We start from the raw sequence: 16,334 nt of genomic DNA on the forward strand, positions 1-16,334 counted from the left end.
AAAGCCAATGAATCCAAAATTTGCTTCATTTTTGTCAAATGTCGGATGTGTTTAGAATTTCACGCGAACGCAATGCAAGAGAGAGTTAAAGAAAGAGTTATGGGTAACAATGAGTCATGTAAAGAAAGATGTTTTTCGTCTTGTCGCGAGCGTGGGACAAAGAAAAAAAAACTGACTCCCACGCTTGTGACAAGACGAAAAACATCTTTCTTTATTTCTTTACCGAGTTCACAACTTACCATCTTTCTTATTTCCATCTACAGTGGGTCATGTAGTTGCTCAGTGTTTATAATAATGAGAGTAAAGCTCAGGAGAGAGCTGAAAAGAACCAACACTTTTTAGCTAGATTTCTTTCCACCATCTCACAGTTTTCATTTACATAAGATCATCCTGTCTTATTTTTAGCCAATAGCTTATTACCACGCATAAAATAATCTGGGTTTTACAGCCATAACACTTGACAATAGTTGAGATGTCTCGTAGACACCAGATGTAAATTAATGATCATATGCAAAGAACTTATTAGCAACGGAAACAAGCTGAAAAGCGACTTTGTGCGATTTTAATGAAAAAAATACGTATCAAGAACTCAAAAACATATATAGTATGGAGAGGTTGTTTTATTTTTTTCAACTCGGACAACAGCAGTATACTTCTGCTTTTTCTGATAACTTAAACGGTTTTTGCATATAAATCACTGATACTTCTAAAAAAGCAGCAATGACATCATAGTAATGATGGCAGTATCCATGATAATAATGAAAATAATAATGATAATGGAGATAATTATAATAATGGAAATACTAATGATGAAAATAGTACATGTTTAAACGAAAGCATCCTAATCACTATCACTATCTTTGTCATGGCGCTTTAAAAGAACTGACAAGACGTCGAAGTTTTTTTCTCCGGCCATACATGAGCTAATTGTGATTTCCATGTAATCCGATGTCCGTAAACACCGTCTGATTTAACAGACAGAACAAAAAGGAAGATATGATAGACTTTATATTTTCGATTTTGTATTTTCATGAAAAAATCTGTTAGTTCCCAGAAAACTGTTATTATATTATTCTTACTTCCACGATTTTTCGGGTATTAATTACGATCATTGCCGTCTTCATCATTCTTCGAGTCGGTTATGTTAGACGTTGCTCTCGGTAGGATCGCTCCCTTTGCACAACACACCATTGACTACTAGAGTTTGCTTTGTCTTCATTGGAACAATTGGCGTAGAGTATGTTTCTCCAATGCTTGGCATTGATGACCTCTGAGATCTTCTCGCGTTCAGATAGGCTCGTTTTCCACTAAGAATTTTCTCCAGGGCTCTACGAAAATCCGGTTTCATGAACGAGTACAAAACAGGATTTACAAGAGATCCAAAAACCACACAGAAAGGCGAGAAGTCCAGTAAAAGCGTAGGAACCACTTCTTTATGGCCCACGGCGTTCGCTGCCGACCAAAATAAACTTGGAAAATAACTCAACACAAACATAAATGATGCTACAGCGAAGACCCTCGCCACTTTAGCTTCAGAGGAAATCTTCCTTGGCGTACATTTTTTTTTCGTATCCGCTTTCGAAGCATGCGAGGAGATGCTCAGTTCTCGCTCACGACGCACACATTGCCTCACTAATCGAAAGATCTTATAATTTGCACAGACTATTAGCACGTAAGGTAGAGCTATACAAATGATGAGAAAGAAGACGATGTAAATTCTTGTGTGGAGAATTGTCGTATTTCCTTCCCATGTAAGCGGTATACATGCGACCACCACCGAGAAGATCCAAATTACTGGCACGACGATTTTGAAAACTTTCGCTATCATTTCAGCGTATGAAAATGGGTGCAAAATTGCCAAGTATCTGTCATAAGTCACTGCGCAGAGATTTGATGCCCCCACGAAAAGCACAATAGCGTACAAGACGTTAAGTGTTGCTCGAGACCATTCGTGGAGCTTGGCGTTATATTGGATGAGGATAGCAACACCTGTCACAATATCAGAAATGGCGAGCGATACTACAAATCCATTGGTGTAGTTGCGCATTGATTTGACCTTGTACACCAACAGGCAGACAAGTGTGTTGGTTACTATAACGCTCACTGATAAAATACTGAGAGGAATAACCAGTTTGAGTGAGTATGCTTGGGACATCTTGAGTTATGAAAAGCTCCGTGGAGAGTCGTGCTTTTGGCGTTGGTGGCGGTTGATGTGATGTGTTCAACCGTCAGTCAGCGCTGATTATCCGGCAAGCTGTTTAATAAAATTTCTTCCTCCTATCTTGAAGATTGCTCACTCTTGCAGTCCGAGTAAAATCTATTTAGTTTTAAATGATGAAGACTGCATTTGTTTCAACCAGTTTCAAATGATCGACTGCAGACGGTGACACCTTCAAATTATGCTTTCTTTTAAATAGCAAGGGTCTTTTTGTTTTCGTTACCTCTCTGAAGCCCTGCAAATAGAGAAGAACACTTGTGAATGGACTGTAAATAGAGGAGGCTTAGTAATGGAGTGTTCTTGAGAACTCGCGACTCGAAACTCAAAAATTGTTGCATATGTTTCGTTTTCGAGATCATGGCTGTGGCAATTTACCCAAAATCTGATATTTTTATTGTGGATTTAGCAATTAGTTGAATATATCAAGTTCTTTTCAGAACTGATATTTTGGTTTGCCGTATATTGGCTGTTCACAGCGGCTACATATTTTAGACCTGATAGATTAATTTATTACCTACACGAACTTAAAACTTACCGACTGTACACAAACATGAAGAGTATACGTACGTGTCCTTACATTGTGAACAGGTCACTGCACTAACAATGAAACAATCCTAATAGTTCGATTGTTCTGCTTAGGAACGATGTTGACTCGAAAATCACTGTATAAATGAATTATGTTTTTTTGTTTTTTGTTTTGTTTTTTTCAATTACTAGTCTCCTAGAGCGACTAGCGCCATCCATCATCCGCAACAAAGAGGATTTGTTGGTGAAGAAAAACACGCTTTTTACGTTGTTTGTCAAGTAACCAATATCCCCTAAAGAATAAACTCACTTCCGAGAAAATTGTCTCTGACGCTCATCGTACTATGATCTCCTTGCCAAGCAAATAGGTTTGTCCATCTGCACCAAATGTCCTCTATTAGTCTCGCATGTTTTATTTTCTTGCGTATCAGTTTTTTGTTCTATTTTTATTTTTTTTTTTCAAGTCAAGTTATGTCCAGGCAAGAGAAGCAAATCGCCGTACAATAACAGGAATAGATGTATGTTATGATGTTATTGTCTTGAAGGTAATGCGGATGTGGTTTTCACACTTTCGACTGTGCGCCAATCCAAATTGATCATTTTTAGAACGCAGCTGTCAAAGCAAAAAATCACGACAGATATATTGAAAAGAAAACGGAAGAACTCTATAAAATAGCATTACCAGGATCGTTTTGAACTTGCTCCATCACCTTTCTAATAATTCAAAATTAAGGAAACGGAGAGGAGGTAAACGCTCTTGGTACACCGCGACAAGATCTACACTAATCAATTTGGTGTTTTTATGTTCGGCGTCCGCATGATAACACGATTTTGCAAATTTAATCAGGTTAATCTCTTGGTTTGTTTGTTAGCATTGAATTTGCATTGACTAAGTGTCGGTTCTTCTAGACCAGTTTCCTTTATTTAGCCTCGAATTAAGGGCGCCCAGTTCATGTTATTAGATAAAAAAAAAACCTTGATTTGAATGGAGTACTTCCTAACATGTACAATAGGCGGAAAATATACAATTATATTTAGAATCATGTATGAACAAAATTATCCGTCAAAATTCGCAATGCAACCCTTTGCTAAACAACCGCATGAAAACCAACTTTTCGGAGTAATCTCGAAGAGATACTATCAAGATGAGTTATCAAAAAATTTCCACGTGATTTCAAGCGAGAAGTGGGTCTCTGAATTGATATGCTAGGGATTTTTTTTTTTTCTAACAGAAGTTTCTTTGTTTTATTCCCACAGAACTGCGGCTTGCACATTATGCGTTTACTTCATTTTCAAAGTTATAACTTAGCATGTAAAATTGGTTTGGCAAATTTAAAGTGGCACACGCCCTTCTTTAAGTAGAATGACAAGTTGCTATGGACTCATGTTTCAACGTCACGTACAATGCAATTAACCCCATAAATCTACCTTCGCTTGAGAACAAAATTAACTTCTACTGAAAACATGACCGCTATTCAAGTAAAAACATAACTAAGCATCTCCTCTTTGAAGATAAGATTGAAGATATGCGTTAAGATTTGCCAAATTTATAATTTATGTTGATTTCGATGTGCAAGTTACAGATGGATTATCTCCAGTGCGCACAGAGTTGCGACCAACAAAACTTTTTGAGGGGACTGGACTTATACTCTAAAAAGAGTAATTACTAAAAAGTATTCTTGTTTTTTGAAAGTGGGGTATCTAGGTACTTACAATAAATAACATGCCATCCAAACAGCTAAGTTCAGCGAGTAACTTTCTGTTACCTGTGCACGACTTCACAGTCTTTCAAAATGTGTTAGCAAATCCGAGTGTTTTAAGTTTGCGATCACGTACTGCATGAAATGAACTAAATTAATCTTTTGTGAGTGAGTGTTACTTTAAAGATGTACTTCACCTTGAACGTTGTGTACTATAATTAAAGATTTACAGAATATTTTTTCTACCAATAACGGAGAGCAATAGAAACCACACGGAGTGAAAAAAGGAAGTAAAATTTCCCAAAAATCAATCATCGTCCTAACTGCCAAAAACCCAAAGTTTATCGCTTTGATTATGCCGTCAAACTAAGAATAAAAAACCTGATGTTTTCAAAAAATTTAGTAGTCGGTCAAATCTAATGTCCTTCCACAAAATAAATTTTTTGTCCATTGACATGACAAAGACAGGGATTGAAATGAAAGAATCATTCTTCCAAAGTTGTTTGGGAATGACGATTGGTATATTGTTGTAGCTTTGTACATATCAAGCTCAACGGTCACGCCATGGTCAAGTAAATTTGACGAAACAGATTCAGGGCAGAAAATTTTGGAATTAATCAGAAAAACCCATGAAATAACTGAACAAGTAACGTACCGAGGAGTTGAGATCTTTCTGTCGATTCCTCTTCAGTCATTTGCATTCGTCTCTAATTACATGATTGCGAAACACGAAAGACTCATTAATTTTGAATGACTTTATTTTGAAGCTGGTTCTTCAATATTAAAACCCGAGCTGTTTGAGAAAATATATGCTAAGACAATTGATAGATTACAAATGCCCGTTACTTAGCCTCAGGATGTTTTTTTCGTTTAGTTGCGAAATGTAATCAGGTGCTGATTCATATATAGGTTACCAAAACTCATCATGGCCAGATTGGAAACGATTGTTTCCCTCTCATTCAGTTAATAGTCATATTACCTTCAATTAATTTACTCTAATTCAATGATCACCAACATAACAAAACCAGTATCGAAATAAATCAGTGAATCAGCAACAAAATCAGAGAAAAATGTAAAAGAAACATTGCGTTAGACACGCTCAATGCTTAAATGAAACCACACGAATTACGAAACTGTAGAAAATCTGATCACCATTGATAATAAACTTTTCGACCGAAAATCTCTGAGAGTAACAAACAATGTTCTAAATAATATCCTTGGTGGCCTGTAAACAATGTTTTCAGGAGTACAACTGATTTTCCCACTCATGTAGAGTTAAATTGTTTCCTCCAAGTTGGAGATAAGATTACATGTTAGATGCTTACAATTTTGCTTGTTGTATTCGCAGTAATACTGTGAGGTGTTAATGCATCAAAATATAAACAAGTTGGACCGCCTGCACACGTAGCGGAAGGTAACAGCCTTAAAAGAAAGCTTACAATAAATACATTTGTCATTTTGCTCCATAAACTAACGAATTCAAACTAATTGAGTAAATGGTCGGATTCAAAACGATTTTTTTTCCCTTCTTTAATTTAAATCGATATTTTTAATTTAGAATCGATGTGACCTTCATAAATGTTTAATGCGAGCGAAATCTCTCAGTCTTATTATCTTCCGAACTAACTAGAACACTCCTGACACAAAATTATTTTGTTTATTTCACTGAGAACCATCAGTAAAAACAAGTGCATTTTATATAATATGTTACCTTAATATTCTGCCCTAAACCTGCCACATAGCTAATAAACAATAAACTGGTTGTCTTTGTTAGCATTTTTAGCATTGAATGATTTAAGACAACGTCACCTCATCAGATAAAAGCAATTACTTCAATCCGGACCAATGGTGCGCTAGATCTGATTCCGGTTTCCTAAGGAAAATAAGCTGATGTATCTTATAACCTTTTACAAGGCTATGCAGTATTTCTGAAAGGCCTGAATGACATGATATTTGCTGATTTGAAAAAAGCCTTTTTGACGTAGACTTTTATGTGAAATCACAGGAAATGAAGAAAATAATACTATATAGAGTTGACTAACTGTGATCGATACTATTATGTTTGGGTTTTGCCTTATAAATATCAAGAATTCCCCTCCGACGTTGGTAAGCCTTGCAAAAAAAAGCATCATCTCTATAATAACCAAATATATGAATCAACATATTTAAATTTAATAGTGACAAGTGACTTGGGAAACTACATGTAGCAGAGAAACATTTATTTCCTTTCTTTATTTCAAGCTTTTCAAGAATATCACACAAAATATATATATTTTTTTTTTTTGCGTTCGTTGTTGAATGTGAATGGGACAGGCATTTTGGCCTTAATGCAAGAAATTTTGATATCAAGTCTAGCCGTGCATAAATTTTTTTTAGTTTTTACTGCATTCTGAACAACTATTTTACCGAAGGAAAGTCGATTTTGTTTTTTTGATAACATCGCAGGTTGAACCAAACAAATCCCTAAGTTTCCTTGGTATCTATGGATATTTAACTGGCTGAGCTAACCTTGGTCTCTGCAAGTGAATGTCAGTCCTGAATCCGTAATTACCCGAGAAAATTATTACATAAGGGAAATCCTTTGTTACATCTCAATTTTAGCATCGATTTACCTTTCTACGTTGGCTGTTTTCGTTAACCAAGAATGATTAATTTCATTCACCTCACGTATGCAGTACCAAACAAAGGCCAACAGCTAGGATAAAAGCAGTGTGGTCAGCTACTTAACACCGGCCTATTAATTTTAACTCGGTGGACAATACCGGAAAACTCAAAATTTGGCAAACTATCACAAAGGGACAGAAATGTCCTATTTTTAATTTTGCCGGCTTTCTTGTTTTTATATGCCAGTATATTGCCACCTCTTCGTTTACCATAACACTGAATGTGGAATTACCATCGTTCAAGATTAGAAATATTTTTGAAAATACTATCGAGTTCAAGTTGTGCACAGGATGAGTGATTACATTCAAAGATTATGATAAATTGTTGGAATTTACGTCGCATTTAAGTAGACCTCCTTCTATTTTTCCTCTAGAAAGGTTCACATCAGGTTTCTTTTTGTTTAAAATTAATTTTACAAAGGAATCTTTTACGACATACAAATATCAGTTGGCCTTAATGGCTTTGTTCCACTGCCGTCATTTATTCTCTTGCAGTGTCCACACAGAATATCTGTCAGTGAATCTTTAATTAAGATCCTTATAAAAACAGTTTTTAATTAAAACTTTCCTTGAACCAACGAATAACCGTGATTCACAAGATCGTCTCGCAAAATAATTGAAAAAAAAGTAGGCCCTGTAATCACTTAATTAAGAGCAGATGAATTTCTGTGCAAGTAACATATTTTTTTCTTGGTCAGTAGCGCGAAAAAATCGACATTACTGATTGAGCTACGTTTGAAATTCTGGCAACAATAGAATAGACTCAAACTGATACATAGGATCGACAAGATCATTCCGTGGAGAGGTAAGAAAAAAAATCATTAAACGACTGAAGGAAAGTCAGTATCTTTGCAATATCCGTGAAGAGCTTTACCGACCATCACGGGCAGGTTCGATATTTTTAGATTCGAAAAGGGGAAGTCTGGGTCGGGTTCATAAAATCGAAGTTCAGTAAGAAATTTCCTCTCGTTTCTTACTCGTTTTGTAATCTCTTGGTTTTAGTTAATTCCAAAGTCGACTTAAGTGGTTTAACGCTTTGTAAAAACAGTAGTTTATCAAAAAGGATAACCTTTCCTTGTCTTTACGTTTGACTTTCCACGCAATGATCCACGACAACATGTGGGCGAATGTTCCTAACATGCGTCCAACAATAGTGAAAGTGGGCTCTTAGAAAATTCAGTTACTCTCGGCACTGTGAGATGCAACACTTAAATTCGTCTAAGATTTTGCAGCTGGCGAAGGTTTGAATTATCTGGAATTCCATGAAAAGCCGTAAATTTACGATTGTCTGTTCATACACAGCGTTAACAATCTATCCCATCCCTCGATCACACCAGGTCACAAAAGATTAAACAGCAGGAATAAAATCATCACATCGACATTGGCAGTTTTATATTGTGGGATTTGTCACTATTCTTTGGAAATGAGAATCTACGAGAAAAAGAAATGAGACTGAAATATTTTGTCTAACCCTTGTGCGTATTCTGTACCAAGCATCATTCCTTTTCTTTTCCGGCACAAATCATATGTTGAACTTCATGACAACTTGGACTGCTATGGCAATGATTTTGGGATGTTAACTATGTTTTGCCGCCTGAAGTGAGTGTTGCGCTGGGGGATTATTCACGCTGGGAAAGTTTCATTGCCCCTTTTTCAGCAGAAAGAAAAACAATGTCACCAACCACGCTGCTTTTCATGCGCCCAGCGGGCAGGCCGGGTTACCTCGTGTGTATCCACATGTTTCATTAGAAAAGCTAACGCCTCATGTTAGACTTCTTAAAAACATCAACCTCGGGTAGTAATAACACAACTAACACGTGGCTATGACACGCGCGCAGTGAAAAGTGTCTTCAATCACGAATTACTTCTCGGAGTTGACTTTAAATTGATATCTTGTCTAATTTAGATTTGGCAGTGCTGCGTTTGACACTGTGAGAAACGATAGTGTAGCATTTTTTCTTACAAACTGTTCAATGGCGTGACGAATTGGAGAGACAAAATCCTTTCTGATTACCCTTAAGACTGTTTCATGAGTATAAACAATCAGTTCTGACAACCCCAGAACGCGATTTAAATACCCGGCGGACTAACTTCAAGCTTTACTTCAACGCAATAAAACTAAACAACTGTCTGTAAAATGTAAGGGGAACTTGGAGTGTAAATTGCCTTATTTGTCTATTTACACTAGCATTATGCAGAATTCCAAAACATTAGAGCGTTTCGAACCATTAAACCGCAACGAAGAAATCGTTATCAAATCTATGAAAAAAAATTTGTGAAAGGTAATCCTGAGTTGACTGAAGAGAGCATTTAGTTGGGGGAAAAGTCAATCAGTAAAGAAACCTTGGAAATGTATTATTCGGGTTTGGTGTCGATTTACACAAAAGCCTAGATCGAGGCAATGCCTTAACCTCATGGTGATTTGGTTACAACATAGACGAAAATAAACCCACAATATCTCGCCCTAAGTGAGCTAAAACAAAAAAAAGATATGTTTTTAAAGCTTACTTGCTAAAATATCTAGCTCATTAGGCCTGTTCTTCATAAAGCCTTGTATAAACGGTTCAATTCTACATGCATCTCGACCCCGAATTATCCAAACGACAACTGTATTTTAAAACACAACTTGTCAAGTCCAATATTCATTGTTTTGTCAAAGCGTTTGTTCGCTCTGTCTAAATAAAAGAACAAAGACGATTCCTTTTATATAACTATACAAGCTTTAGACAAGAATTAAAATAAACCATCCAAAATTCGAATAAATCCTTGGACTTTTTTAAAGAAGTAAAGGACGGTATACGATGTTAACAGAGATATTTCCTACCTACTTATATTACAAAATCATCGACCAACGTCTTTGTTTGAGAGTTATCAATAAAAGAAATTTCCTACCGCCCAGAAATCCAGGGAAGTCGTGTAAGCATGTAGATGCCGACGATCGCGAGATGGATGTGGGCTGCTCAGTGTTACGCAACGATGTCTCATGCGTGATTCTTACAAGTGAAACTGCATTACTAATTTTATCGTGGTATGTCGTGTTAAATTATCCGACAAAACTGGTAGTGATTGTTTTAATTGCATCAAGCGTCTCAGCGGGACGTTTGATAATTAAAGAGGACAAACATAACCTTGACAATTAATCACGACTGACAAAGTAGACATCAATAGTGCTTTTTTTTTTTGGTCACATTTTATATTAATTTACATTTTGGTCATGATTTCTTAAAAGGAATGTTTAAGATCCTCTGAAAGTATGAGGTGTGTTGCAAGAAAAGACTGTTCAGAAGACGATCAAACAGATCTTGCTTACGATATTTTAATTTAATTTTCAAATATCTTTCAATTTTACTTTTGAAATTGATTTGGCTATCGATCCTGTCTTCGGTGTATTTAAGCAGTGGTTAACACTTTCACGAGGGAGACGCCGAATTGCGATTTTCCGTGAAATTTATCTTAATGGCTAATGTTGAGTTCTGCAAATTTGGTATTGGAGATCCAGTGCAAGTTTATTCCATTACTTAAAGCTGCATTAATCCCCTTGGTCTACCTGTTTTTCATGTTCATCAATTTTTCGCACAATTGTTGCACAAATTTTGACATTTATTTCTATTCATTCCCGACGATTGAGCTGATGTCCTTCTTTGTCGGTTATCACTAAGATGGAGATCATGAGACACTTGCTCTTTGTTTGGTTCATTTTGTTTCAAATTCTGTTTTTAGCAGTTTCCTTTCATGTTTTTTTCTGGGCCCTTGTGGAGATCAAACAAAACAAAACAGAATTTTATGTCATGTTCTTTTGTTGCAACTTGATATATGCCATGAGTAAGTAGAATAATCTTTAAATTAATTTAAATAGCATTTTAAAGAATCAGGTTAAAGCACCTTACCAACAAGGTTGTGCACAAAGGGGAACACCGAGTCGTAGAGGGTACGAAACGAAAAGATAAAAAGAGCTTTCGATCTTATTTTAAAAGTTTCTCCGCTGAAAAACATTTTTGTTTTTTTTCGAAAGAACCAGATAGCTGTAATACAACTACCTCAATTTCAAGTTTGATTGCTTATGCTGATCAAGCCCGACTTTATCAAACTGATGCATTTGATGTATTTTGAAAATGCCGACAATATATTTATAGCTTTGGTTGATATATGCATTACATTTCTTCTAGTGAGGGAGGTAATTGCATTTGACTCAAGATGGGTCTTTGGTGACGGGAGATGACGGTTACGATACTATTCAGACGAACCAAACACCCGTTTTGCTAAGTGGGCATTCAATGGGCCGGAAACTTGTATTGACCTTGAATTTAAAGCTAAATATTTTATCTTCAAATACGCACGTACAGCAAGGGAAGAAACGACGAGTAAGATCTGTCAGTGTACCAGAACTCAACGGAAACTAAGCTATATGTACACTCTAGAATTGAACTTCATGGAATCCATCGAGCCTCTTTTAAACTTAAGGCATATGATGGATATCCAAATCATGAAGGCTGGAACAAGAGGCATTCAGGCATCTATCTGCTATTTCAAGAGAAGAGGACGAAAAATCTTTGCACACTTTTTAGTACATTACCTTATTGTATTGTTTCGTGTCACTGAGATCGGGCATAACAAAGAGCATCGCGTATGAACGATTTGGTAGTGATGTCAAGTTACAATAAAATCAGGAACATCAAGAGAATATTGGTTATTCCAAAGGATATTAAAATAAACCTGGCAACTTAACGTTTTCAATCAAAGCAGTAGTGATGTTGCTAAAATGGTTAAAAACATTAGGTTTCTGGACGCTCGAGGTGCGAGACTGCAATCGACCCGGGAAGAGATGACGATTATCAGTTAGTTACAGTTATTAAAGCTTATACCCAAGATACCAAGCTTAGTAGCTTTAAAACTGTGATCGCGAAAAGAGAGTATGGCAACTGTAACGCATCAATTTCCTGGTATCTTGTAAATGATTGACTGTCATAATAGCACAGCCAAAATGGCAGAAATCATTAAGGTACAGAAGGTAATTTAGTATTAACAACTTAGTTGAAAACGTAAACTGGCCACCGTAAAGAGTAAAAAAGGTGACGTTTCGAGCGTTAGCCCTTCATCAATCGCTCTAACGAAGGGCTAACGCTCGAAACGTTAGTTTTTTTACTCTTTACAGTGGCCAATTTACGTTTTCAGCTCAGTTGTTGATACTAAGTTACCTGCTATACTCTCCCACCGATGCTGCACCACAGTTTCTTTAGAAACTTACCCCCTTTATTCATTAAGGTACAGTCTTGGATTTTTCGACGGGGGTCTCGGCGTCTTTCGAGTCTTGGATTTTACCATTCACTACCCCTTGATGTTCCTTTCAATAAGAATTGTCAGAGGTATTAATTCTTCCTTCTCTCACGATGGATATTTACTTCGAAGAAAATAAACTACGCAAATGCTCTAAAAAGAAAACGTGACATTTAAAATTGGACTTGATTTTAAGTAGTCAGCAGCTCGGCAGTAAACCGATGAAAAGGGAGTGCTAGGGAAGGCAAAGATATCTTACACATCAAACTCAAGATCTGCTTATAACATAAAAAACTGAAAAGAAAGGTAAATATTTTATGACTCGACTTTATGAAACCTCGCGCGGTCCAATTTTTCCGGTGCGATTTCTATCTTTCTTTGCATCTTAATTTACGCGCTAATTTTATCTTTTCAATTTCTTTTCTAAACGTACCAGTGAGCCCATTTTTAACACCTTACCTGGGCTCTAGTTCGACAACTAAGCTGGGAGAGAAACTTTGAGTTTCATCTCCAGCTAAAGATCTTTCACTTCCTCATAAGTTTAGTGACAGCTGCAAAGATACCCGCCCACATTTAGATCAAGGGTAGTGATCTGTGTTGCCTTAGTCATTTTGGCAGGGTACATATTGACTATGATATATAAACACCGGAATTCTGTGCTGATTAGTACAACTGTCAAAGATTATTTGACCCTATAATAAACCCATTGCTACATAAAACTTGGATGAATTACCAGGCTCATTTATAGGGTGTAATACGACAGATTTAATAGCTGGACAGTTTTAAGAAGATAAATTCGGCGGCGAGCCTCGTGTTTCAGATTAATTTTCCTTTCTGCTAAAAAAAAATATTAGTTACTCACTACGAATCTTAGGGCCATTTAACCTTGTTGATTTTGTCACTTTTTTTTTTCTTTCGCATTCCGTTATTGAAAGGGAATCATCCCCGAAACTAACGAGGCCATCTACCTAAAAATGGACAGTACAAGAGAACATCTTCCCTTCCTTTTTCAAAACTGATGATAGTTTTTTTCTTTTAACCCAGTGTGACCTATGCTTTTTAAAACAGTTCCGATCATTTATTCCCATGTGGAAAACTTTTTCAATCGATATGACATATGCGACAAGACACAACTTTGATTTTAGCCCTGTAAACTGACCATGACTAACCTTTGAATCCAGATATAAAAAACCGACTTTGGACGATCCACAGGCCTTAATTTTTCTTGTTTTAGACTTACTATCACAGCTTTGTCTTCATGCTTTTATACGCTTCGTTAAATGTTAGATATGAAAGGTACGGAAGACCGCTTGACGCCAATCTAAATTATTGATAAGTTGCTTTTGTCAATATAAGACGACTCATCTTCAAATTGATTTGTAATTGCACACACATTTGGAGGGTTTTAACATTATCACTTCGGTTGATGTGGTACTAATTGACTAGGAAAGCTTAGATTTAGTCACGCAAATTTCTTTTTCTGTCGGAAAAAAAAAACCAAGCCACTTGCTACTTTAACTGAGGATTAAACACCGCGAAACACCGGTTTTAATTATTGTAATTCCGTAAAGAAAGGTTGCAGGCGGTACTCATAACACAGATCTTACCCCTTTGCCGCCAAAGATAAATACTCCTGATTTTATTGGTTAAGATTTTGTTATCTCTCTATAAAATTATTTTTTGGCTCTATGTTTTGAGTTTTTTTCGGATGTTTTTAAAACTGTTTTAATAACAAATCTCAATCATTACATTGCCGGGAAAACTTTTTTTTGTCAATTTCGACTTGTTATAGGTACTGAATGAAGAAAACAGATGCTGAAGAACCAAATTCTTTATAATGACAATGCGAACCACAAGAAGTGATCTCATCAGCGTTGTGCTGGAAACGATTAGTGGTTACCGTTGATAAAGCATCTCACTACTTCTTACGGAACTGAGCCCTCAAATCACCCAAACCAATTAACTTGAGAAAATTTCGCATGGGCTAATGCAGTTAACTAACGCTATTGGACTGAAAGAGAAAGAAAATGCGCTCAAGTCCAGTCGTTTGGAGGAAACTGCGAAAATAGGGTTAGGTCATTAAAAAACATTGAGCATATTGATTGTAAAATATAATTTATTAACAGCAAGATAATTTGGAGTTTTAACCTCTGTTTCAAGAAAATTCTTCAACCACGACTGACGGCCGTGGTATGAATTTATACGCGCGCGGCTGTGTGAATAAAGACATTGCTTGTCAAAAGAGAGATCCCCGAGATCACATTCCTCAAATCGTAACCCTAGCGATGAAACTTATGATCGCTCGTTGCCTATGATCTAACAAGCTACTAACACACGGACTGAAGTCATATAATATTACTGCCTTTGCTTTTTTCAGCACGGCACTCCGTTGTGAAAATGTGTTCTCTGTTATTCTGAATCCTCTCCGGTTTTTGCGGACTGAGTAAAGGAAAAACCTGACGGAAGAATGCAGGAGGTGTTTTAAGGGACGCAAAGAGTGTTCCCGGATACGTCAAAAATTCTTAAAGTGGGAGATATCTTTGAAAGAAAAGTCAGAATTGATGAAGCTTATTCCACTCTCATCCATAAAACATGCCCATTATGTCAGTTAGATTGCATTTGACATCAAAGCTTTAGATACTTATCATTTTGGCTAAGAATATATGAAAGTCATCTATTTGAACTGCGGATAAAGACGTGAATGAAAGTGATCCTCGCTACTGTTCAAGTAGTGCACATTACTGCGAGGATCACTGTCATTCACGACTTTTCATTTCATTACCCTGTCACTGATTTTCTGAGTAAACTTCATTTTCTCTAAGCATTAGGACATTTACTGTTAGGTGTTCTTTGTTATCGTGCAAGTGATTGTGCAATGCCAACGTTGTCAGACTTGAGTGATTGTGAGAAGTTTACACTGCCCTCCAAATATGCAGGGAGAAGAGAAATCAAGGTATTGTATTGCAACCGAGCAATTTTTTATTTTCTCATAGTAATTTATTGTCATTATTACATTCGTATTTTAAATCAAAGAAATTTGAGCAATTTAACTGGCTCTCAGGAGTGCGATCTATAAACGAGTCACTAATTTTTGCCTTCATTCACATCTTTTCCCAAGCCAGTGGGAGCGGAAGACAAAAGAAACCAACCGATTAGATTTCTGCGGCACAATTTATTTACAAATCGAAATATTTCATGTCTTAGTATTTCTATTGGATCAATAAAATCTTGACAAAGGGAACGTATTTAGGAGGCTATAATACGACATTGCAAGAAGGATTTAAAAAAGAAGCAACTGAAATACGTGTCGCGAAAATTTTGTGGTGAGATAAGAGTCTGTTTTTTTTTAGGGTCTGAATTAACATTTATGATATCAGACCAAAAAGAACTACACTCAAAGAAGCTGCCTGCTTGTTCAAATGTGAAAACACAGCTGTGATTTCTGACCACATTGGTCTTCATTCAATGGAGCTGCACGCTCGTTCAAATCTGAAATTACACGACTTCTGACCACATTGGTCTCCATTCAATGGGCCTGCATGGATGATCAATCAGTTTAAAATCACACAAATTATTTCAGACTACATTGAAGTATACTTAGATAAAAATTTCAATCTTAATAAGACGTAAACATATGTGAAGACACACCGCGGCATGGATCGTTATAATCCCGAACGACTTCTATGATAGCTGAATCATAATCAGGGCATTGGCACAGCGTCAGTAATGGCAGAAAGTGCCTTAAATTGTGAAACTCAGAAGACAATGAAGTTGTAAGTTTCTTGCCGTTGACAGTTCCGATATCCTCATCATTGCCTCTAGATCCTGGTTTAGCTGCTCCCAATGTACCGATCGTTCCATTTAAATTTTCAGCCCTTTCCTGCGCAAATGTTTTTAGCAACGGCAAAGATCCACCTGCCTTTGCATTATCATTGTTTACTTTGCTCGCTATGT

The 16,334-nt window shown here is 36.5% G+C and overlaps 1 protein-coding gene across 5 annotated transcripts; it reads right to left on the reverse strand.

Annotated features, from left to right (window-relative positions):
- Nucleotides 1-623: 623 nt before the first annotated feature.
- Nucleotides 624-13,605, reverse strand: LOC131796797 (D(1C) dopamine receptor). Of its 5 annotated transcripts, none has more exons than XM_066170587.1 (2): nucleotides 13,550-13,605; nucleotides 624-2,453 (listed from the first exon to the last, which is right to left on the reverse strand). In XM_066170587.1, exon 2 carries the CDS (start codon nucleotides 2,153-2,155, stop codon nucleotides 1,145-1,147), a length of 1,011 nt encoding a protein of 336 aa, XP_066026684.1. In that variant the 5' UTR covers nucleotides 2,156-2,453; nucleotides 13,550-13,605; the 3' UTR covers nucleotides 624-1,144. The 5 variants fall into 5 exon arrangements, with proteins under 5 accessions (XP_066026684.1, XP_058970384.1, XP_058970383.1 ...); XM_059114401.2 differs by lacking the exon at nucleotides 13,550-13,605 and adding an exon at nucleotides 12,352-12,447; XM_059114400.2 differs by lacking the exon at nucleotides 13,550-13,605 and adding an exon at nucleotides 9,999-10,123.
- Nucleotides 13,606-16,334: the final 2,729 nt, after the last annotated feature.

This window comes from Pocillopora verrucosa, chromosome 1, assembly GCF_036669915.1.
Source record: "Pocillopora verrucosa isolate sample1 chromosome 1, ASM3666991v2, whole genome shotgun sequence".
Lineage (NCBI taxonomy): Eukaryota > Metazoa > Cnidaria > Anthozoa > Scleractinia > Pocilloporidae > Pocillopora > Pocillopora verrucosa.